We start from the raw sequence: 17771 nt of genomic DNA on the forward strand, positions 1-17771 counted from the left end.
TTTTACAAACCTTCTCTGAGACCCCTCTATTTTCCTCCTGCCTGGAAGCTCCATCTTCAGCACCCTTTTCATCAGTGCCACCATCTTTAAACCATACATCATACTAGGTCTCACTACTATCTTCTAAATCTTCCCTTTCACTCCTGCTGCTGTCTTTCTGTTACAAATCACCCCTGACCTCCACCCTGCCTGTCCACTGCTTTGATTGGTTCGCCAAAGCAGTAGTATTTAAGATAAACCAGCAAAAAACCCAAAAAACAACAACAAAAAACGGTAATGAAAGATTAGAGTTAATTCTTCAATGAACAAAGGAGGGAATCACCAATCAAGTATCAAATAACTCGTGTTTTGGTGCTTACGGATAATTTTGAATAGAGTCGTATTGTGCCACTCTCGCTGTCAGGTAAAGGTGTCGCCTGTAGATGGCGCCCTCATACAATTAACTAGTCGGCACTCGGGGCCTGCCCCCAGCCAATCACAGCGCAGCTTTAAAGCAGTTCAATAAAGTTCGCTTTTTCCGCTGTGTGTCTTCGCGCTAAGAGGAAACAGTCGCTTCTTGTCCGTGCAAAAGATGTGGGCGAACAAACCTACTCTGGCTGAATGTAACGCAGTCAGGCTCGAAGTCACAGATACGAGCAAAAAGAGCCTGTTTTAAGGAAGGAACATGTATCTATGGCGCTTCTCCATCGCCATAACCCTCGGCTTGGTTTGGTATTGCTCAGACTGCGGACGCACGCTGACTCAGTACTTATGTTTTCTTCTTTGCATTTCCACCCCGCTGCTGTCTGCAGTCAGCGGGCGAGAGAGCGGCACACAGACGGACGAAGAGGCGAAGGACGACACAGTTCAGGTAGTTTGCGCAGTTGTTTGTGTTAAAACTAGTTGCAAAACCAGAAGTGTTAATAATTACAATTGTGAGCGTGAGGTGCGTTTCACAGTCACGTGATGGTATTTTGTATCACCTTATCACCCTTCTATGAATCACCGGTGAGGGTTGTAATGAGGGTTGTTGCTTGTTTTACTCATAACTTTAACGAAAGACCACACCAAAGCGTAGGTGGGTCATCTCCCATGTTTACACACATACCTGAACTCTGAAAATGTACATTAAAAATGAAAGTGTCCAGAGTCCTGCACTTTAATGCCGCAATTTTATAGCCCCTGGCTTTTAATTAACAGTGTTCCTGTTTTCCAGGAAACTGTTGTTGATGACTTGATTGATGGAGACACACCGGACCTGGCTGTGCCGCTGGAGTCTCAGTATCCACATGTGAAGAGATCTTTACAGCAAGGTGAAGCATGTCTTTTGCAGTGGAGTAATTTGTCTGTAGGGGACGGGACTGTGTCTGTCATTGCAGGTTAGCAGTGCTTTACATGAGGACCGAAGTGAGGGGTCAAAGTCGGGCCTGTCTCAGCAGATTTTCAGTTCTGTTTTGACTTGATATAGTTGGAAAGAACAGTTTTGCATTGACACAGACTGGAACTGGAGCTCCTGTTACACAGAATGGGGAGGGATTTCAAGGAAGAAAAAGCTAACCAGCACACCCACAGCAGATGGGTATGCTACACATCACTTTGACTGTTAAGCAGGAAATAAGATGGAGGTTTTCATAAAGCTTTGTGTTTATTTATGCGCTTTTGAGCACTGGTAATTGGTTTGTGGTAAGCCCAGACCATATGAGGTTTTTAAACAGTTTTTCCTCTTCCTGCAGAGATCTGCAAACCTGTGACAAAGTAAAAAGATAATACAGCTTCTTCTTTTTCTTCTTCCTGTTTTTATAATGTTACAAATGAATAGGCTGTCTACCATTTGGAGCTTATGTCTGTATCTATTGGGCACCACAAACATATCTAAAGTCACTCTAGAATATTTAATAAGAACACTTTTTAATTTTGCATAAATCTTGTTTCATTTTTATACAAACAAAATAGAAAAATGCCAGATAGTTTGCAGGTGTCTTGTTCATTAAATATGCCCCCACCTGGAAGTTTGATTGGTGCACCCGTTTAGCTGCCCCTAATTCAAAAATATAATTGGCCAAATCGCATGGCAGCAACTCTGTATATTTAGCAATGCATACAAATCAAGGTGACCTGGTGACATTTGAAGTAGGCATGAGGAATGGGAAGAAAGGTGACTTTAAATTTCGTTGAATGTGACATAAGGTTTTGGTGCTACATGAGTTGGTCTGAGTATTTCGCAAACTGCGCATTTACTGGGGTTTTCACAGCTCTCGTTCTGGTTCTGGTTTACAGAAAATGGACTTAAAAAAGAGAAAATATCCAGTGAGCAGCGGTTCCCTGGGCTTAAAATGCTTTGTTGATGCTAGAGGTCAGAGGAGAAGTTCGAGTCAGAGTTTGGAGTAAACAACATGAAAGCGTGGATGCATCCTCCGAGTATCAACAGTTCTGGGTGGTGTTGACGATGTAATTGTGTAGGGGATATTTTCTTGGCACATTTTAGCGCTCTTAGTACCAACTGAGTATTGTTGAAATGCTACGGCCTATCTGAGTATAGTTGCTAACGATGTCCACCCTTTTATGATCACAGTGTGCCCATCTTCTGATGACATCTATGATGTGAAGCAGACAAATTTGCAGCTATTGTTTGATGCTATCATGTCAATACGGATTAAAATCTCTGAGGACTGTTTCAGCAAGTTGTGGAATCTGTGCAAAAAAGAAATATGGCTGTTCATAATGCAAAAGGAGTACTAGCAGGGTGTAACTAATGCAGTGGCCAGTTAATTGCTAAATACTAATAATTCTCAAATATCCCTGCAAATTAAATGAGAAACTGTAACAGCCCCACATTAACATTGTATTTGATGTTTCTCAGCGTATCTGTGAAATAAAACTGAAGTTGTGCTAATATCAAGAAAACAACAGCAAAAAAACCTGCTCAGTGAATTCACAGCTGAGTAGCTGAACTCCAGATGGCCTGGTCTTCAAAATCGCGTCACGGAAATGTGTGCCAAGATTTATATAAATAATTCTGGACTTCAGAAGTGGGAGCTTGAGGGAAAAAAAAAAAAAAGCTTAAAAGTCAGCGCAGTTGTTGAATTTGATGCTCAGGAGGTGAGCATGGGAGCACAGTGTGACTGTAACTTTCCTTTGTGACTGACTTGCTGTGTGCCTGCTGTCCTCGCAGTGTTTGAATGCGCCTACGCTCAGCTCGTCCTGCCTTGGTACACCGTCCCCGAGTCGTGCGAGCAGCAGCCCCTGCACCAGGTTCTCAGCAGGGAATTCGACTTTGTAATCGACCGCATCATTGAAAGGGCCAAAGACTTTGATGTCTCCCACGCAGTCGTGGGCTCCATTCGGATTTTGACCCAGCACTTGCATAACGCGAAGCAGTCTGACAGGTGAAGCTTTACACTTTCTTTTATTTAATAGGATTCAGAATTCATGCTGTTGCTTCTTTGCACTCAGTAACATTTGAGAACTCTATAAATACCTCCAGTGTTTTTATCACCTATGAATAATTTACTTTTTACTGTACCTTGCGATAATGCATTTTTCCTAAGGCACATAGTTTTAAGAGTAGTGTGCCACATCAGAATTAAGATTATGATCACGCACTTGTGGCGATAAACACTGAGCACTTACTCATACTTGCTGTTCTCGTTCTTTTGCTTTCTCTTTCAGACAGCTCTTGTTTAGGTCCAGAGCAAAGGAGATTGCAGTTCTCCGAGAGCTCTCTGATGCTCTGGTATGTAACCTTTTCCCCAAATCTCTCTGGGGCCAAGAAGTCAACCGCTGTGCCTTAAATGAGATCATTGCCTTAAAGGGTAAGGAAGCATTAAATCATCTCTGCAGCAACAGTCTTATATAAGGACTAAGCCTCACATGAATTCTTTGAGGAGTGCGAGTTGTGTGTAATCCCTTATTGTCAGTGGCATTGTAGAGCTTAGACATGAATCTTAGGTTACATAAAAAGAAGGCTCCTTCTGCAGTGATCTGCCAATCCCCCCCTCAGGGTTTTGTCATTTTTATAGTAACAGATGAAATGCTTCATCCGGAGAGAGACTTGCTGTGGGGTAGGTTTTTGCAATTACGCATGTTGTTCAGTGACAATAAGTGATTTTTACAGCTGTAGTTTAAAAATTATATGCACGTCCATTCTGCTCTGCTGTTTGGTGGTTAGAAAGTGCTAATTTCTGGCAACTGCTCATAGATCCGTAAGTAAAAGATTTGGAGTAGTTGGCAACGTTATTTGTAGCTTCAGTGTTGCAGTAAAAATTCTGAATACTCATTTACTCTAGCAATATGGTTTGTTTGATCAATTCCAGTTATTCATTTCACAGAGGAGGTGATGTGACACCTTTAAACACTTAATATTTTGAGGAAATGCTTTAATTTTCTCTTATTGCAAGTTTTATGCGAGCACTGTCTTAAATATAAAGCTGGAACCAGCATGTTGTATCTTTCATAATATGTGTAAAATCCGAAGTGTGCATGACACGTGCTTCTTTTATGGGGATTGTAGGGTCTGTATGCATAAGTATCAGGGGTGTGTCTAGCGCTGCTTTTCTGCTGGCTATTTTGAAGGTGCAAGTGGCTTAGTTACTGCTTCTCCTTTGGATTATCACCAAACCTCAACACTTGCACGTGCAATACATACATGCTTAAGTAAAGTACCACCAGAATTACCTCTGAGAAATACACCTACAGTATTTGGTAACTAGAATAATCAGGTTGCTGATCAGTTGGGTCATTACTTTTCTTGTTTTACTGATAGTCTGGTTAAAGCTCCATTCCAAAGACCTAACTCAAGGGATCAACCAGTGTTGTATGAACAGGCAACTTTGCAAAGAACCCATTTTGAATTGTGCTTTCAGGGACTTTGTTGCAAACAGCATGTGACAAAAACTCGTCATTTGTTCCCATTTCTTTTGCTGAATTTATGAAAAACCCCAAAGACATCACAGTTTGACAGCAACAACAAGGTGATTCTCAAAGAATTCAAATTTGGCAACATATTTTGGCATGCTGTGCAGTGTCTTTAGTTAAAAAAATAATAAATAAATAAATAATAATAAAAATGAGGAAACTGGACAAGTAGAGGGTGGGTGTCAGGCACTCTTTCATATGAAAAGGAAACTAACAGAAAAGACTGTAGCCCTCTATTTTCTAGCACCCCATACTACCATAAATTGAACAAGTAGTTAAGGAAATAGATGGATAGAAATCTAGATTTCAACACTTCCAAGTGGAAACTGAGTGGGTGGGGGGTACGCTTTTTAATTCCTTACATGCTCTCAAAAGTTGGCTGATTTAGTTTGTTTACTGATAATCCAGGCTTTTAGGCTTCGTGGGTAACTCAGTGGTAGCTCCCCATCAAAACACAAACTGAAGGGTGTTCAAACCACAAAAGCAGATTAATTAACATATAAATGATTTGTTTTTGTCTTACAAGCTTTCATAATGAGAAAAGGCAAATTTATATTTTAAATGAAAAAGCCTTTTAATCGAGGCTACATAACAGCAAAAAACCTTTGAATGAATACAACAAAACCCCTCAAAAGTCAAGTTGCATGTAATTTGCAAAGCAGTTTAAGTGCAGTGTTAAACGGTGAATGTTTTGTCTTAAACGCCTGCGTGGGAGTCCTAGGTTACTGGGATGCTGCAAAGCTAACTGGAGAGTCGCCAACAGGCTGTGACAGTTGCTACTCTTGTGGGACCTGCTTAGCAAAAAATGCAATCTGACTCGAGCCGCCATAACTCAAGGCTGAATTTAGAGGTTTTTAAACAGTTGAGGATGCTGCCCATCAACTCAGTTTTCCTGGCAGCAACTTGCCATCCACCTCAAGAGCTATGAGGCGTAGGTAACACAACCTTGCAGGATTACACTAAACTAACAACTAACCAGGAGGCCACTGTTAAGTGTTATTTATTCAGGCATATCGCAGGGATTTCGGGCTTCTCACCAAAAAATGAGTGTATTTCCCAGTACATTTAGCCAGTCATTTAACTGTTGGAGCTACAATTACTGATCAAATAGCAATATTAGTGATTCAAACAGGACCGTGTATTAATGTTGGCTGTTTTCTCAGGATTGGGACATTTGGTTGCATGGCTGTCTGACCCCGACAATCTGAACCAGCTAGTGGTGAGCCAGCTTGCCATCGTGACATCCAAAAACTCAGTGGAGGAGCTCTATGGATCAGACGCTGAAAAAGCCTCTCTGGCTTCACAGGAGAGCAAAGGCGAGGGGGGAGATAGTGATGTGTGAGTGGCTGTCATCTTTTGCACCCCGCTGACTTGACTGAACCGTAGTGAGCCTCAAAGCAATGACTGTAACTGCCACCTTCTGCGTCTGAAATTGGAATTGACCTGGATTTGTTTGGTGGCTTTTTTTTTTTCTTCTCTCCCCCCGCAGGAGCTCACACGGCACAGGGAATTCAGACAGCACCAGGACCAAGGGTAAAGGGAAAGGTGTGTTTAGTGATCGAATTGTAGCAGCTTATTCAATCCAAAGCTCTGTGAAACTGTGGGGAAATGGTACATGCGGTTTCTAGTTTTATCCTTTTACCAGCAAGAAAACATTTTAAACTTGAGGGAGAAGGCAGATGGAGTGGGTGGTGGGTGTTCTGAGGCTAGATGACCGCGCTTGTGCAATGTCTTGTACTACAACTGTTTGATGAATGTGTTGCGAGCTATGTGACATGTTGATTTCCTTTACCAGCCTCCCTTTCAGTGCAGAATTAGTCCCCTGTTTATCTTGCTTGTGTGTCCAGAAGGCTAATTGCACAAACCTCAAGCAGAATGCCAAATAATTCCTGCCATGTCTTCATGCAACTCTGATCAATCCAACAGTAATGATGTCTTAATAAGAATGGATTATGTCAGGATAATGAACCTTGTGATATGATAAATATACAAATCTTCTCCAATGGTTGCATCAGAAACACTCATCTGTTATAATCTCTGACATCTATTTCAGTCTGATGTGAATTTTATTAATTGTTATGCTGTCACATAGATCATAAAATTGAAAGGCTGATCATGCTTGCCTGCTGTCATGCCTAACTGAGCACGTGCTGTTTTGAGACTACTTTTTCTCTCACATTGTCTCACCACCCACTGTTGCTACACTTCCTCACAATGCAAGTGTATTCCTGTTTTTCAGCCAAAGTGGTGTTCATTATCGAGAGTTCGTTGTTGTATGCATATATGAGACAGAGGGACGTAATTTGAATATAAATGTGAGTGAAAATAAAGATGTCTCTCTCGCAATGTAATGTATGTGTTTTGGGCTTTTTTTCTTTTCTATTTTAGGCAACAAGTTAAAGGAAGGATGGTCAAAGTTTGTGCACAAGATAAAGTTAAAGAAAGCCAAGAAAAAGAAGATGAAAAAGATGGAGCAGGAGCGGTTGCTGAAGATCACAGCCTACAGGGGAGACTTGTCCAGCGATGACAATGTCAGCAGCAGGGAGGGCTCCATTCGCAGCCAGGAGGAGGAAGACTCTGACGGGGTAAGGCTGCTTCATATAATGCAGTGTTATAAAATGAAGACCGTAATTTGCCAGACATAACCGATTCATTACTGCTTTTGGCCATACGAAATTAGGAAGATGGTGATCTGGAGGACTACCTGACAGCCGTTCAGGAGGACATGATCGAATTCAAGCTGTCATATGAGATGTGGCGCGTTGGCCGCTGGGCTGTCAGCATCCTGAATGTGAGTTATAAATATCAGTGAAGGTGTGGAAAGTCCTGGAGGCTTGTTATCTGTCTGCAGAGGCCTTGTAATAAGCAAGCACAATGTCCTTGGGTGACATGTTAAAGTTTTGAGCTGGATTTTTTTTTTTTTAACAGTGGTTTACTGCATTGTAGGCTGACTGGGAGGATGAGAAGCTAATCTTCACTGTTCACCTGGAGGAAAAAGACAGTCCTGAGAACCTCCAATGGGACATCAAGAAGAGCTACATGGATATTGTACACTTCAGCAACAGATGGCAGGTAAAAGGACAAATGAAAGTTCTGTTTTGTTGTATCTTTGTTCCCAGTTTTCTCCCTTAAACTGGTTTGTTGACTTCTGCTTTGCACAGTTATATTGTAAGGTACAAGACGCTACAATTTTACAGAGAAAACCCCAACAATCAAAGATTTTGGTCCACACTGACACGATGGCATCACACAGTTCCTGCGGTTGGGTGCACAGTAAAAGCGCTTTACACATCCAGTCATCCACCCATTCACACACTGGTGATGGCAAGCTACACTAAACCAGTTTGAGATGATTTGAGCTTTGTAATGTGGTGTACTATCAGAAGATGATGTGTAAAGTGCATCTCAACACCATTACAGCAACACCACTAGCCTGAACCGTTGATTCAAGGTAAGGATGGATCCATGCCATCCAGAAGTTGCAGCAGAAAAGGACTCATAAGAGCAGGCAGTGCTTTCCCAGTCGCTGTTTTCCTTTTTTGGTGGGGCTGCGGGAATTGTAGCCCGAGTTCCCTTAGCAGAAATGATTGAAACCCAGTGTGGTCTTCTGCTGCTGTAGTTTATCTGCATGTTGCTTGTTCAGAGATGCTACTCTGCATGCCTTGGTTGTAACTTTACGTTCCTATAAACTCAAACAGTCTGGCCATTCTCCTTTGGCCACTGGCATCATCAAGACATTTTCACCCAGAGAGCTGATGCTGAGTGGATATTTTCTTTTTCCTTTGAACACTAGAGATGGTTGCGGGAAAATCACAGGAGAGCAGCAGTGTCTGAAATATTCAGATCAGCCCATCTGTCACCAAAAAACTGACAAATTCCAAATTCAAAGACTGTTAAATTGCCTTTCTTTCTCATTCTGATCCTCGGTTTGAACTACAGCAGATTGTCTTGACTATGTCTACGTGCATCGACTGCCATGTGATTGGCCGATTAGATATTTGTACTAAGAAGCAGTTAAACAGATTTTATGTAACCAATTGCTCAATGTGTAGTTATCATAAATAGAATAAAGTATTAGCTGAATTTCATTCCTCCCTGTCATTATGTTAAAGCCATTAACTGAGGAAGAAGGAAAATCAGAACCACAACTACTTTTTTTTTGGTCCTACTAAAAGTGGTAAAAATGACACACTACACTTAGACTTTTAGAACAGTTTGAAATCAAGAAAAACCTGGTGGGCTGGATTTTATTTTTTAACTGACAGGTCACAAAGAGTGAGAATAAATGGGGTTCTGTCGGACTCAGTGTTCTCCTCCACAGGATCTCCTCAAGGGTGCGTCTTATCACCCTTATCATTCATTCTCTATACAAACGTGTGTCAGAGCAGATATGAAAACAGGGCCGTCATTAAATATGCAGATGACTCTGTTATTGTCAGCTTACTGAAAGAGGGTGAAACTAACCACGGTCCAGCCATTGATGACTTTGTTCAGTGGTGTGAGGAGTCTTATCTCCAGTTGAACGTATCTAAAACAAAAGATATGGTTATTGATTTTAGGAAACAACAAAATGGGTACGGAGTCACTTTAAGTAAAGGTTAGAAAATAGAGCAAGTACAATCATATAAATATCTTGGCACCATAATCAATGAAAAACTGAATTTTGATCAGAATTGCAAAACAGTTTGTAAAAAGGGTCACCAGCACCTTTACTGCCTCAGGAAACTTGCTCATTTCCACATTGGCCAAAAAATTTTTAGCTTCGTTTTATCGTTCTTTTGTTGAGTCTGTTTTATCCTTTGCTTGGTGGCATGGGTTGGTCAGACCTCTGTCACAGAGAAAAACTCACTGAATTGGATAGTGAGATGGTCCAGTCGTCTGATAGGTGAGCCACAGTCTTGTTTAGCCTCCCTGTACTCTAAACAGGCTTTATAAATCCTTAAAAATGGTTCCCATCCTCTATGGGGTGAATTTCAGCTTCTTTCCTCAGGACAGAGCGTTATAAAAACAGCTTTGTCCCTGTTGCTGTTACTGAATTAAATAAGAACAGTTTTTGATTCGAAACGTTAAATTACTATATATGTGCTACAGTGAGGTTTATATTTATTAGGTATGTCTGTTTTTGAAGGGATGCCAAATGCTATCATTTTTCTGTAAAGCAAATTTACCTTACGTATGGGTATAAATAAAGTTACCTTACCTAGATTTACTTGTCACTGGATTTGTTTCCCTTCCTTTCACTAAGCTGAACTGTGTTTGGGGGAGCTACGGAGAGTCTTGTTGAATGAAATCAATTATTGGCTTGATCCTCTGTGAATTGAATGATTATCTGAGTCATTGACTTCACATGCAGGGAGGCACTGTGAAGCAATGTTTAGCACCGTCACTTCAGAGCAAGAATGTTCCTGGTGCAATCCTCCCATGTGCCTGCGTGGTTTTCCTCTGGATATTTGAGCTTCCTCCCACAGTCCAAAGACATGGTGATTTGACTAGATGTGACTGTGAGAGAATCTGTGTCTCCTTGTGTAGGCACTGTGGTGGATTTAAGGTGGATGGATGATTATGTCAAAGTTGCATGCAAGCAAACGAGATAATGATACAGAAGTGAGGGGACGTCAATCACCTTTTCAATTAGTGTCTGTCACTTGGTTTTTAAAAAGTGCTTGTCAGTGAGCGATGAGAAGGCAAGCTATGTCCTCAAATCAAATGTCTAAAGGACAAGTTTTCATTCCAAATAAAACTTCTACCTATTTTAAGTCGTCCTTTCTCCCTATGCTGGTTTAGAAAAGTTTCAGTCTTGTACCAAAAACAGTGCAACTTGGGAAGATGTCAGTGAAGCCTCATGTTAAATTCAGATCAGCTTTAAAATGCACTTTTTTTTGTTTACATAGGATGGATTCTGACTCTGTGTATATGTGGACATAGAATAGTGTAGAAAGACTTTGCTGGTGGTTTCTACAGGTTAGGATGCTAGGAGTGCCACCGCTGCGGTGTGCATTAGCAATAAAAAGGTCTTTGTCACATAAAAATAAAAAAAGAGAGAAATAAAATGCAAAATAAGCACACCATGCTCTTATGTTTCATAGAAAGAAAACATCAAAAAAAACTAAATGTAACATTACTGTTATCTCATGAAAGACTTGATAATTTTGGCATTTTCATTTACATTCAGGGAAGCATTGACTCAGGAGTTGAGGTGGAGCTGGTGTGAACAACAGTGCATGTATTAACTTCTTGGTAGCAGTATAGTGAGACTGCATTTCCTAAGAATTAAATGAGTGACCTATTATTTTGAAATGCCACGCGCGCTTTTTCAGTCTGTATTCATTACGAGGCGTTCCCAGCAGCCGAAATGTCAGCATGAAACATTGAGAAATGTTTTCAGTTATATTGACTAGTATTTGCCCATTCTACACTATTATTATTATTTTAATTATTATTATTATCATTAGTCAGAGGTGATTCCAACATCATATAACTGAAGCTTTGTGGATGTAAATGAAATGTTGTTATACTGATATCAAAATGATACGGATGCTTTTCTAAGGTGCGTAGATGCTACAGATGAGTTGTTTAGCACGTTGGTAGGTAGTTACTAGGCAACATCATAACGTGCTAAAGATAAAAAACTTCAGATGCCTGAGCTTGCACAAATCCTCATCACGTACGAGGAGTTCACAGGTGAACACAGCGCTGTTACAGTTCTAAGCCTTCAACTGTAAAAACTGATTAAGGTCTCTTAGGTCAGCTTTAGGCTTTTAATTATGTTTTTTTTTTTCCTTGTCTTTATCCAGGACTCCACCAGCCTACCCGGGGTCTTGGTGCTGGAGGAGATGGAGGTCAACGATAAAGTTAAAGAAGAAGCAAGAGTATCAGTGGAGCACTTCCTGCAAGTGAGAGAGAGATCACAAGGCTCGGATATGTTGATAGATAAACACTTAAAGTGTGTCATGTCTTAACAATGTGTCATTTTCCTTCCCAGGAACTGGTTTCCGATAATCTGGTCGGCCACACTCAACCAGTATTTCAGTTCCTCTGCCCGCTTGACAAACTCCTGAATGAGGAGAAACATGGAGGCGTTTGGGGCCTGCTCAGCGGCTTGGCTTACTTCCTCACTCCCAGCTACGAAGAAGATGAGGTAATGTTTCACTGCCACTTGTAATCAACTAGTCATTTTAGAGTGTTTCCAAGGTAACTGAGTTTTGCTTTTAGTTCTGGTTATATTAAGAATGATTTCATCGAGGTTTCTGAAATCTCGTAATGTTGAAAAACTGTCAGATGGGATAAGAGCACAGAAGCAGACAGACTTGTGGAGTATGCCACATCAGTTTCTGGGCACACCTGATTGATTGTGCCCTGGTGATCTTCAGCCCAGCTGTCATGGGATGAGAGGTATATGACCAACTAACTAAACAAAAATTTGGGGTAGTCTAAACCTGCCATTAGACACTTATATTTCGGAGAAAGCAAAAGAAAAAATGATTACTCAAACTGTCAGCTGTAAACGTCGCTCAGAGTGACTTCCTGGTTAATATTGACCTGATTTCAGTTGTAGACATAGATGCACACACTGATTTCCTGTGCAAAGAGAGATTATTTTAAGCAAAGGTGACCACCGTTTCAAAAAAAAAAGTAATTTGGCTCATTTTGATATGTTCAGTTCTTTGTGTGTTTATAATTTTGCCTCATCAACGCTGGCTGACTGACCAACAACAGCACAAGCAACCGTGATCCACGGGCCGGTTGTACCACACACTGTACAGTGTCTATCTGGCAACAGAGCTATTTGTAGGCAGACGGGCCATCCCCATCCCCAGCTAGTGGACAGTGAACGTGCTACATCTGCTGGACTATAAAATCCACTTGAATGGTTGGTTGTCTCTCTGACCCCTGTAATAGAATGGAGACTGCCCAGGCTGGGCTCTGCCTCTTGTCCTATGACAGCTGGTGTAGGCTTCAGCTTCTCCACTTTTATGGAGCAAATTGGAAATAAATTCCCAGTATAGTTGTCACAAAAGAGGAAAACAAAAATGCTATGCAGTTTTAAAAATGTAAAACCTTTTGAAAAGATGGGAATTGACTACTGACGGGTAAAATGTGGTATAGCTTCAAGGTGTGAAAAGAAGTCCCTCAAAGCAACGTGGAAGAACCTTAAACCTGCATTCTTTTTAATGGCCATCAGGGGGCCATACCTGTAGTTGTGAAAAGATTTCTAAAGGACTAGAAAACCTTGAGGACTTAAACTATATAAACTGACTTTGTTTTGTTCAATATGACCCAAAACCCAGTGACAGCGTTGTAAACTTTGGTCATTCTAAGTGTGGGAATTATCTGCAGAATGCTTATTGGCTAATGTGGTGTAGATTTCATTTGCATAACAGAAACTGGGCACTATGCACATGTAGCATGCTGTGCTATCCACACCCCAGCAGAGAGAGAGAGGGGGGAAGGTAAAGCAGGTCAGTAGGGAAGTAGTGATGCACAGTGGTACCCATAGCTAGTGCACATACACCCATAGTGAAGTTGAATTTTGGTCTGCTGGTTCACATAATTCAACTTGATAGCCTGCAAATGCATGTTGGTAGCATCTGTCTAAAGGTCAAACTGAGAAAATGTTTTAGACTTCTTCTAGAGCTGCAGAAATGATGTACAGCATTTCATGTAACAAGAAACATCATGTAGACGTGATGTAATTCCCCTTTAAATATTTCTTAGTGAGCAAACGTATGGATTCATTTAGTCTCAGCTCTGTCGTGGAGTACAGTCAGAAAGGCCAGTGCCTCAGGGACAGCCTTCACAAAGAGATTGTTTTGTTTACTTTGCAGAACTCGAGCATGCAGCCCGGAGCCCCAGATGAAAACACAATGTCATCTCTGCAACTAGAATCAACAGCTCAGTCTTTGGAGAACCACGGTGCCTCTGATGTCCCCAGTCAAACTCTTCCATCTATTATTATCTCCCAGTACGATTCCCCTTTAGAACTGCCTGAGGAGACTGACATTAATCCACAGCCTTCTGTTGACTCAAAGTCCTCAAATGAAAATGGCTCCCAAGAAAAAAACGAGGATTCTGATAATCCCTTAACCTCTCACTTTAAAACACTCTTCAAAGGATTTGGCCGATATAGATCACACGAGTCTCTGGCCTCAACAAAAAACGGCGGTGCGGAAGATGTGCCCGACTCGGGCTTGCAGCGGGAGGGTCCAGAGGGCTCGTCGTGGCTTCACTTCAGTGCGAGGTCCAATAAAAGGGAGAAAACGTGTTTTAGGTCCGGAGGACTGTACAAGGCGAAAGGAAAGGAGGCACAGGCTACACTGCAGAGAGGGGACAACTCCCAGGCTCTAAAGAACCAAGTCAACAGGGAACAGCCGGAGGCGACCAAAGCCATATTTGATCTGCTGAAAGAAATATCCGGTTTGTTTTAATGTTTAAAGCCACTTTGTACTGTCATGTATACTTCACTCAACATTTTAAAGCACATTGTAGCTTTTTATATTTATTAATGCATTCCTTTGAAGACTAGGCAAACAGCTGCTTTGGTTCATTTCAGTACAAGAACAAAATTAACCTGTAGAGACTTGAAACTTGCCTGAGAAAGTTAATCCTTTGTAGTGAGTATTTGGTCCGTGTGAACTGTCACGTGGTATTTTAAGGTGAGAGCATGGCTTGTTTTTAAAAGCCCAAGAGTGGTGTATTCACACTCTCTCACACAATGAAGGGCTGACAGCTGGCAGCCGCATTATGTTCTCAAAAGATTTTCTCCAAAAATAAAAACCTTTTTTGCTTCGACAGTGCAGATTAAAATCGTGCAGGTCACAAAAGAAGTCTTAGACAAAAGCGCAGCCTTGATGTTTGCTGTGATGATTTATCAACCTCAGGCAAACCTCACAATCATGAAAGCCCCCCCCCCCAGTACTGAAATAAACTGCAACAAGCTCAAAGGCAGAAAAATGTCTGTTTATATTCCTTATGATAAAAGCTGTGGTAGTTCAGAGCATCTATTCTATTTGATATGTTTTGACACTTAAATTGGATTACATTATCTTTTTTATAATTTGGCACTTTGAGAGAGTTAACAAGCTAATTTTATTTTTATAGCTTAAACCTACAAATTGGAGATTTGCCTCTGGGCTTTACAGTGGTCTTGTACCTCATGTTATGCAGACGTCCATCTGTGCAGCTACAGCTTGATGTGCAGATGAACAGAATTATTAGCCCACCTATGACAGTATTCCCCAAGAGGTGTTAAACAGAGCGAGGAATGTTTTTAGCACAGGTAAACATTAAAGTTTTATTTTAGATGATTACATTATTTTTACTTTGCACACAGAAATAAAATTATTTCATAAAAGACAAACTACCAGGGGCCAAATGATTAACCCCACTGATGCCAACAGTCAGTTGTGATTGTTTTTGTTGGGCAGCCTGCCATCGTTTACTGTTTTCAACAAGTCTTGCATGAGTCTCCTGAGCAGTCGCAGCCCATTCTTCTTCATCTCTTTAGTTCTTCCAGATTTGATGATCTTTTAGTCATCCAATTTAATGGGACGTGACTGGTTGCTGTCATGTTGGAAGACAAAGCAATAACCCACACCCAGTTTTGCTGCGACTGCTTGAGGTTTTCTGTCAGAATATTCACATATCCATCCTTCTTTACGATTCCTTCCACCTTGACCAGATTCCCAGTTTCAGCATTCAGGCACCGTTATACTCCCACCACTGTTTCACTGTGGGTTCTGTGTTCTTCGGATTGTACACCTCTGCTGTGTTTCTCCAAACATAAGCAGCATCTCTTTGTTTCCTTTCCACACTCTTCCCATCTCTGGCAGGTTTGTTCTTTATTGTGTGGCTTATTGAGTTTCTTGATGATACTTCTCGCACCAGTTCTTGACATGTGGAAATGCTGTGATAACTTTGTATATCCATCCCCTGCTTTGTGAGCATCAACAATTCTTTTTCTCAAGTCCAAACTGATTTCTTTTGTTTTTGGCACAGTGCTTTCTCAAATGACAGCTCAAATCTTTGAAGAAGTTTTCATACTGTGTGTAAATTGGAAGATAACCTTCATTTTTAACTTGACTTTACAAGCACTGAGAATTACAAAGGTAAAGCCTGTCACTGCACAGCAGCAGGGGGGCTAATAATACTGGCCCTTTTTTTTTGTTTTCCTGAAATAAGTAAAGTTAAGACAAGCTAAAAACATGCAACATAGTGCTACTCTAAGATGACACTAACACTCTTATTTCCCTTACAGGAAACTCCTTCCTCATAAATATCTTCGACACGGTTCTGAAACCTTTTATGCCCATTCTGAAAAAGTAAGTGGCACCAGCGCGCTCCCACGGGTCAAACATTGTTATATCCCGGTCTATGAATGACTCATGAGTTTTGCCTATTTTTCTCCAGGAAAGTGAACTCTTTCCTAAGAAAGGTGAACCCAACACAGGCGCAGATGGCTTCGTACATCGACAACCTGCGCAGCAAACTGTGGCCAGAGTCTCCTCCACCAACACCTCATCCTCCTCGTACCGATGAGGAGAAGGACGAGACCAGGGATCGAGCGCATAACCTCATCAATGCCAAATGTAACAACACCTCTTTGCAGTGCAGCAGTTGATTTGGCACTTAATAATCCATCTAAAGTTGTTTTTGTTTTTTTGTCTTTGCCATAGATTCAAATGTTTTGTTCCTGAAGAAGACAGACATGGAGTCTGTTTTCAATCTTTTCCAGGACAGAGAGGAAAACAAAACCCTGGTTTACGTGAGTATGCAAACTTCCTTTTTCAGCACACCTCATTTTTTGTATCAAATTCTCACTTTTCACTGTATGTTGCACGTAAATCTTTGTCCTTTCTCACGTCTCCACTCCCGTAACAGATGCTCCTGTCATTTCTGTTGAGAGAATTTCTCCCCAGTGAGTTTTCACTGAATGAGAGTGCTGCTGTTCTGCAAAAAGTGACCAGCTCCACCAGCTGATCGGTGACCGCCTGTTTTTACCTGTGCTGAAGTTTTTAAAGTATCCAGTTATTTATTAATCATCTTAAAGTGCCTTAAAACGTTTGAGACCACATGTTTCGCAGCCTTTTCATACGTATATAATTTTTACTTCAAAAGTACTGTGAATATTTTGTATTGTGAACTGCTTTTGTATACCTTCACATGTCAGGTTAATGAATTGTGACTGGTGTGTACTGGAAAACATTCTTTGTGGGAGCCAACTTAACTTTTATTGTTGACCTCAAGAGAAGAAAGTGGCCTATACCTTATATTTACAGGTTGAATTTCACTCTGCATGATTTAATAATTGTTTTTCAAAAAATGTTTTCACTTTGAGAGTTTCTGTATGGTTTATACTCTGTTAGAGTTAACTTTTTTTTTCAACTATTGTGGAAGCAAAATATGTCACAATTTAAAATTGCCTAAATGTGTCAAACCGCTGCCGGCACAGCTGTCAGTGGAAACTTGAAATTATGCAAATGTGAATTGTTCCAAATAAAATATTTTAATAAAGGTTATATCCGTCTTTGTGTATAACTTAAAATTAGACTGAAACTGTGTAAATGTGAGCTCTAAATTGGTTTCTGATACCAGCAGCACATTTTCTTTGAAGCAAAACCTGAGTAAAAGATGATTCATGCGGTTTAAATGGGTTAATCCTCTAAGGGAAATCGCGTTAGTGAAGTGTGAGGTGTATGAAAATAATTACGGTTATAAATTCACTGGATTAAAATACCTTGTTAACGTGCAGACACCATTTATTTATTTAATTCCCAGCCAGCAACGATCACATGTTTAGCGGGGTCTACATGTTTGATATAATAATGGGTACGGTCTTAAAAAATGAGGCCAATTCAGATCTTTAAAAATGGGAAATGCTT

At 40.8% G+C, this 17771-nt stretch overlaps 1 protein-coding gene across 1 annotated transcript; it reads left to right on the forward strand.

Moving 5' to 3' along the window:
- Positions 1–499: 499 nt before the first annotated feature.
- si:rp71-46j2.7 lies at positions 500–17408 on the forward strand. The gene is made up of 16 exons (XM_005913268.3): positions 500–850; positions 1196–1292; positions 3152–3365; positions 3649–3791; positions 6057–6231; positions 6383–6438; positions 7282–7478; positions 7574–7684; positions 7840–7965; positions 11688–11786; positions 11876–12031; positions 13719–14307; positions 16148–16211; positions 16300–16478; positions 16566–16654; positions 16771–17408. Exons 1-16 carry the CDS (start codon positions 665–667, stop codon positions 16867–16869), a joined length of 2580 nt encoding a protein of 859 aa, XP_005913330.1. The 5' UTR covers positions 500–664; the 3' UTR covers positions 16870–17408.
- Positions 17409–17771: the final 363 nt, after the last annotated feature.

The sequence above is a fragment of the Haplochromis burtoni genome, unplaced genomic scaffold (assembly GCF_018398535.1).
Source record: "Haplochromis burtoni strain Fernald_Lab_line unplaced genomic scaffold, NCSU_Asbu1 Contig_4, whole genome shotgun sequence".
Taxonomy (NCBI): Eukaryota; Metazoa; Chordata; class Actinopteri; order Cichliformes; family Cichlidae; genus Haplochromis; species Haplochromis burtoni.

What these genes read in the sequence shown, in the direction of transcription:
- si:rp71-46j2.7 (XM_005913268.3), top strand. Translation starts at nt 665, where the DNA reads ATGTATCTATGGCGCTTCTCCATCGCCATAACCCTCGGCTTGGTTTGG. An exon ending in CGAAGGACGACACAGTTCAG is followed by an intron (nt 851 to 1,195) that starts GTAGTTTGCGCA and finishes CCTGTTTTCCAG; the next exon opens with GAAACTGTTGTTGATGACTT. An exon ending in AAAACAAAACCCTGGTTTAC is followed by an intron (nt 16,655 to 16,770) that starts GTGAGTATGCAA and finishes CTCCCGTAACAG; the next exon opens with ATGCTCCTGTCATTTCTGTT.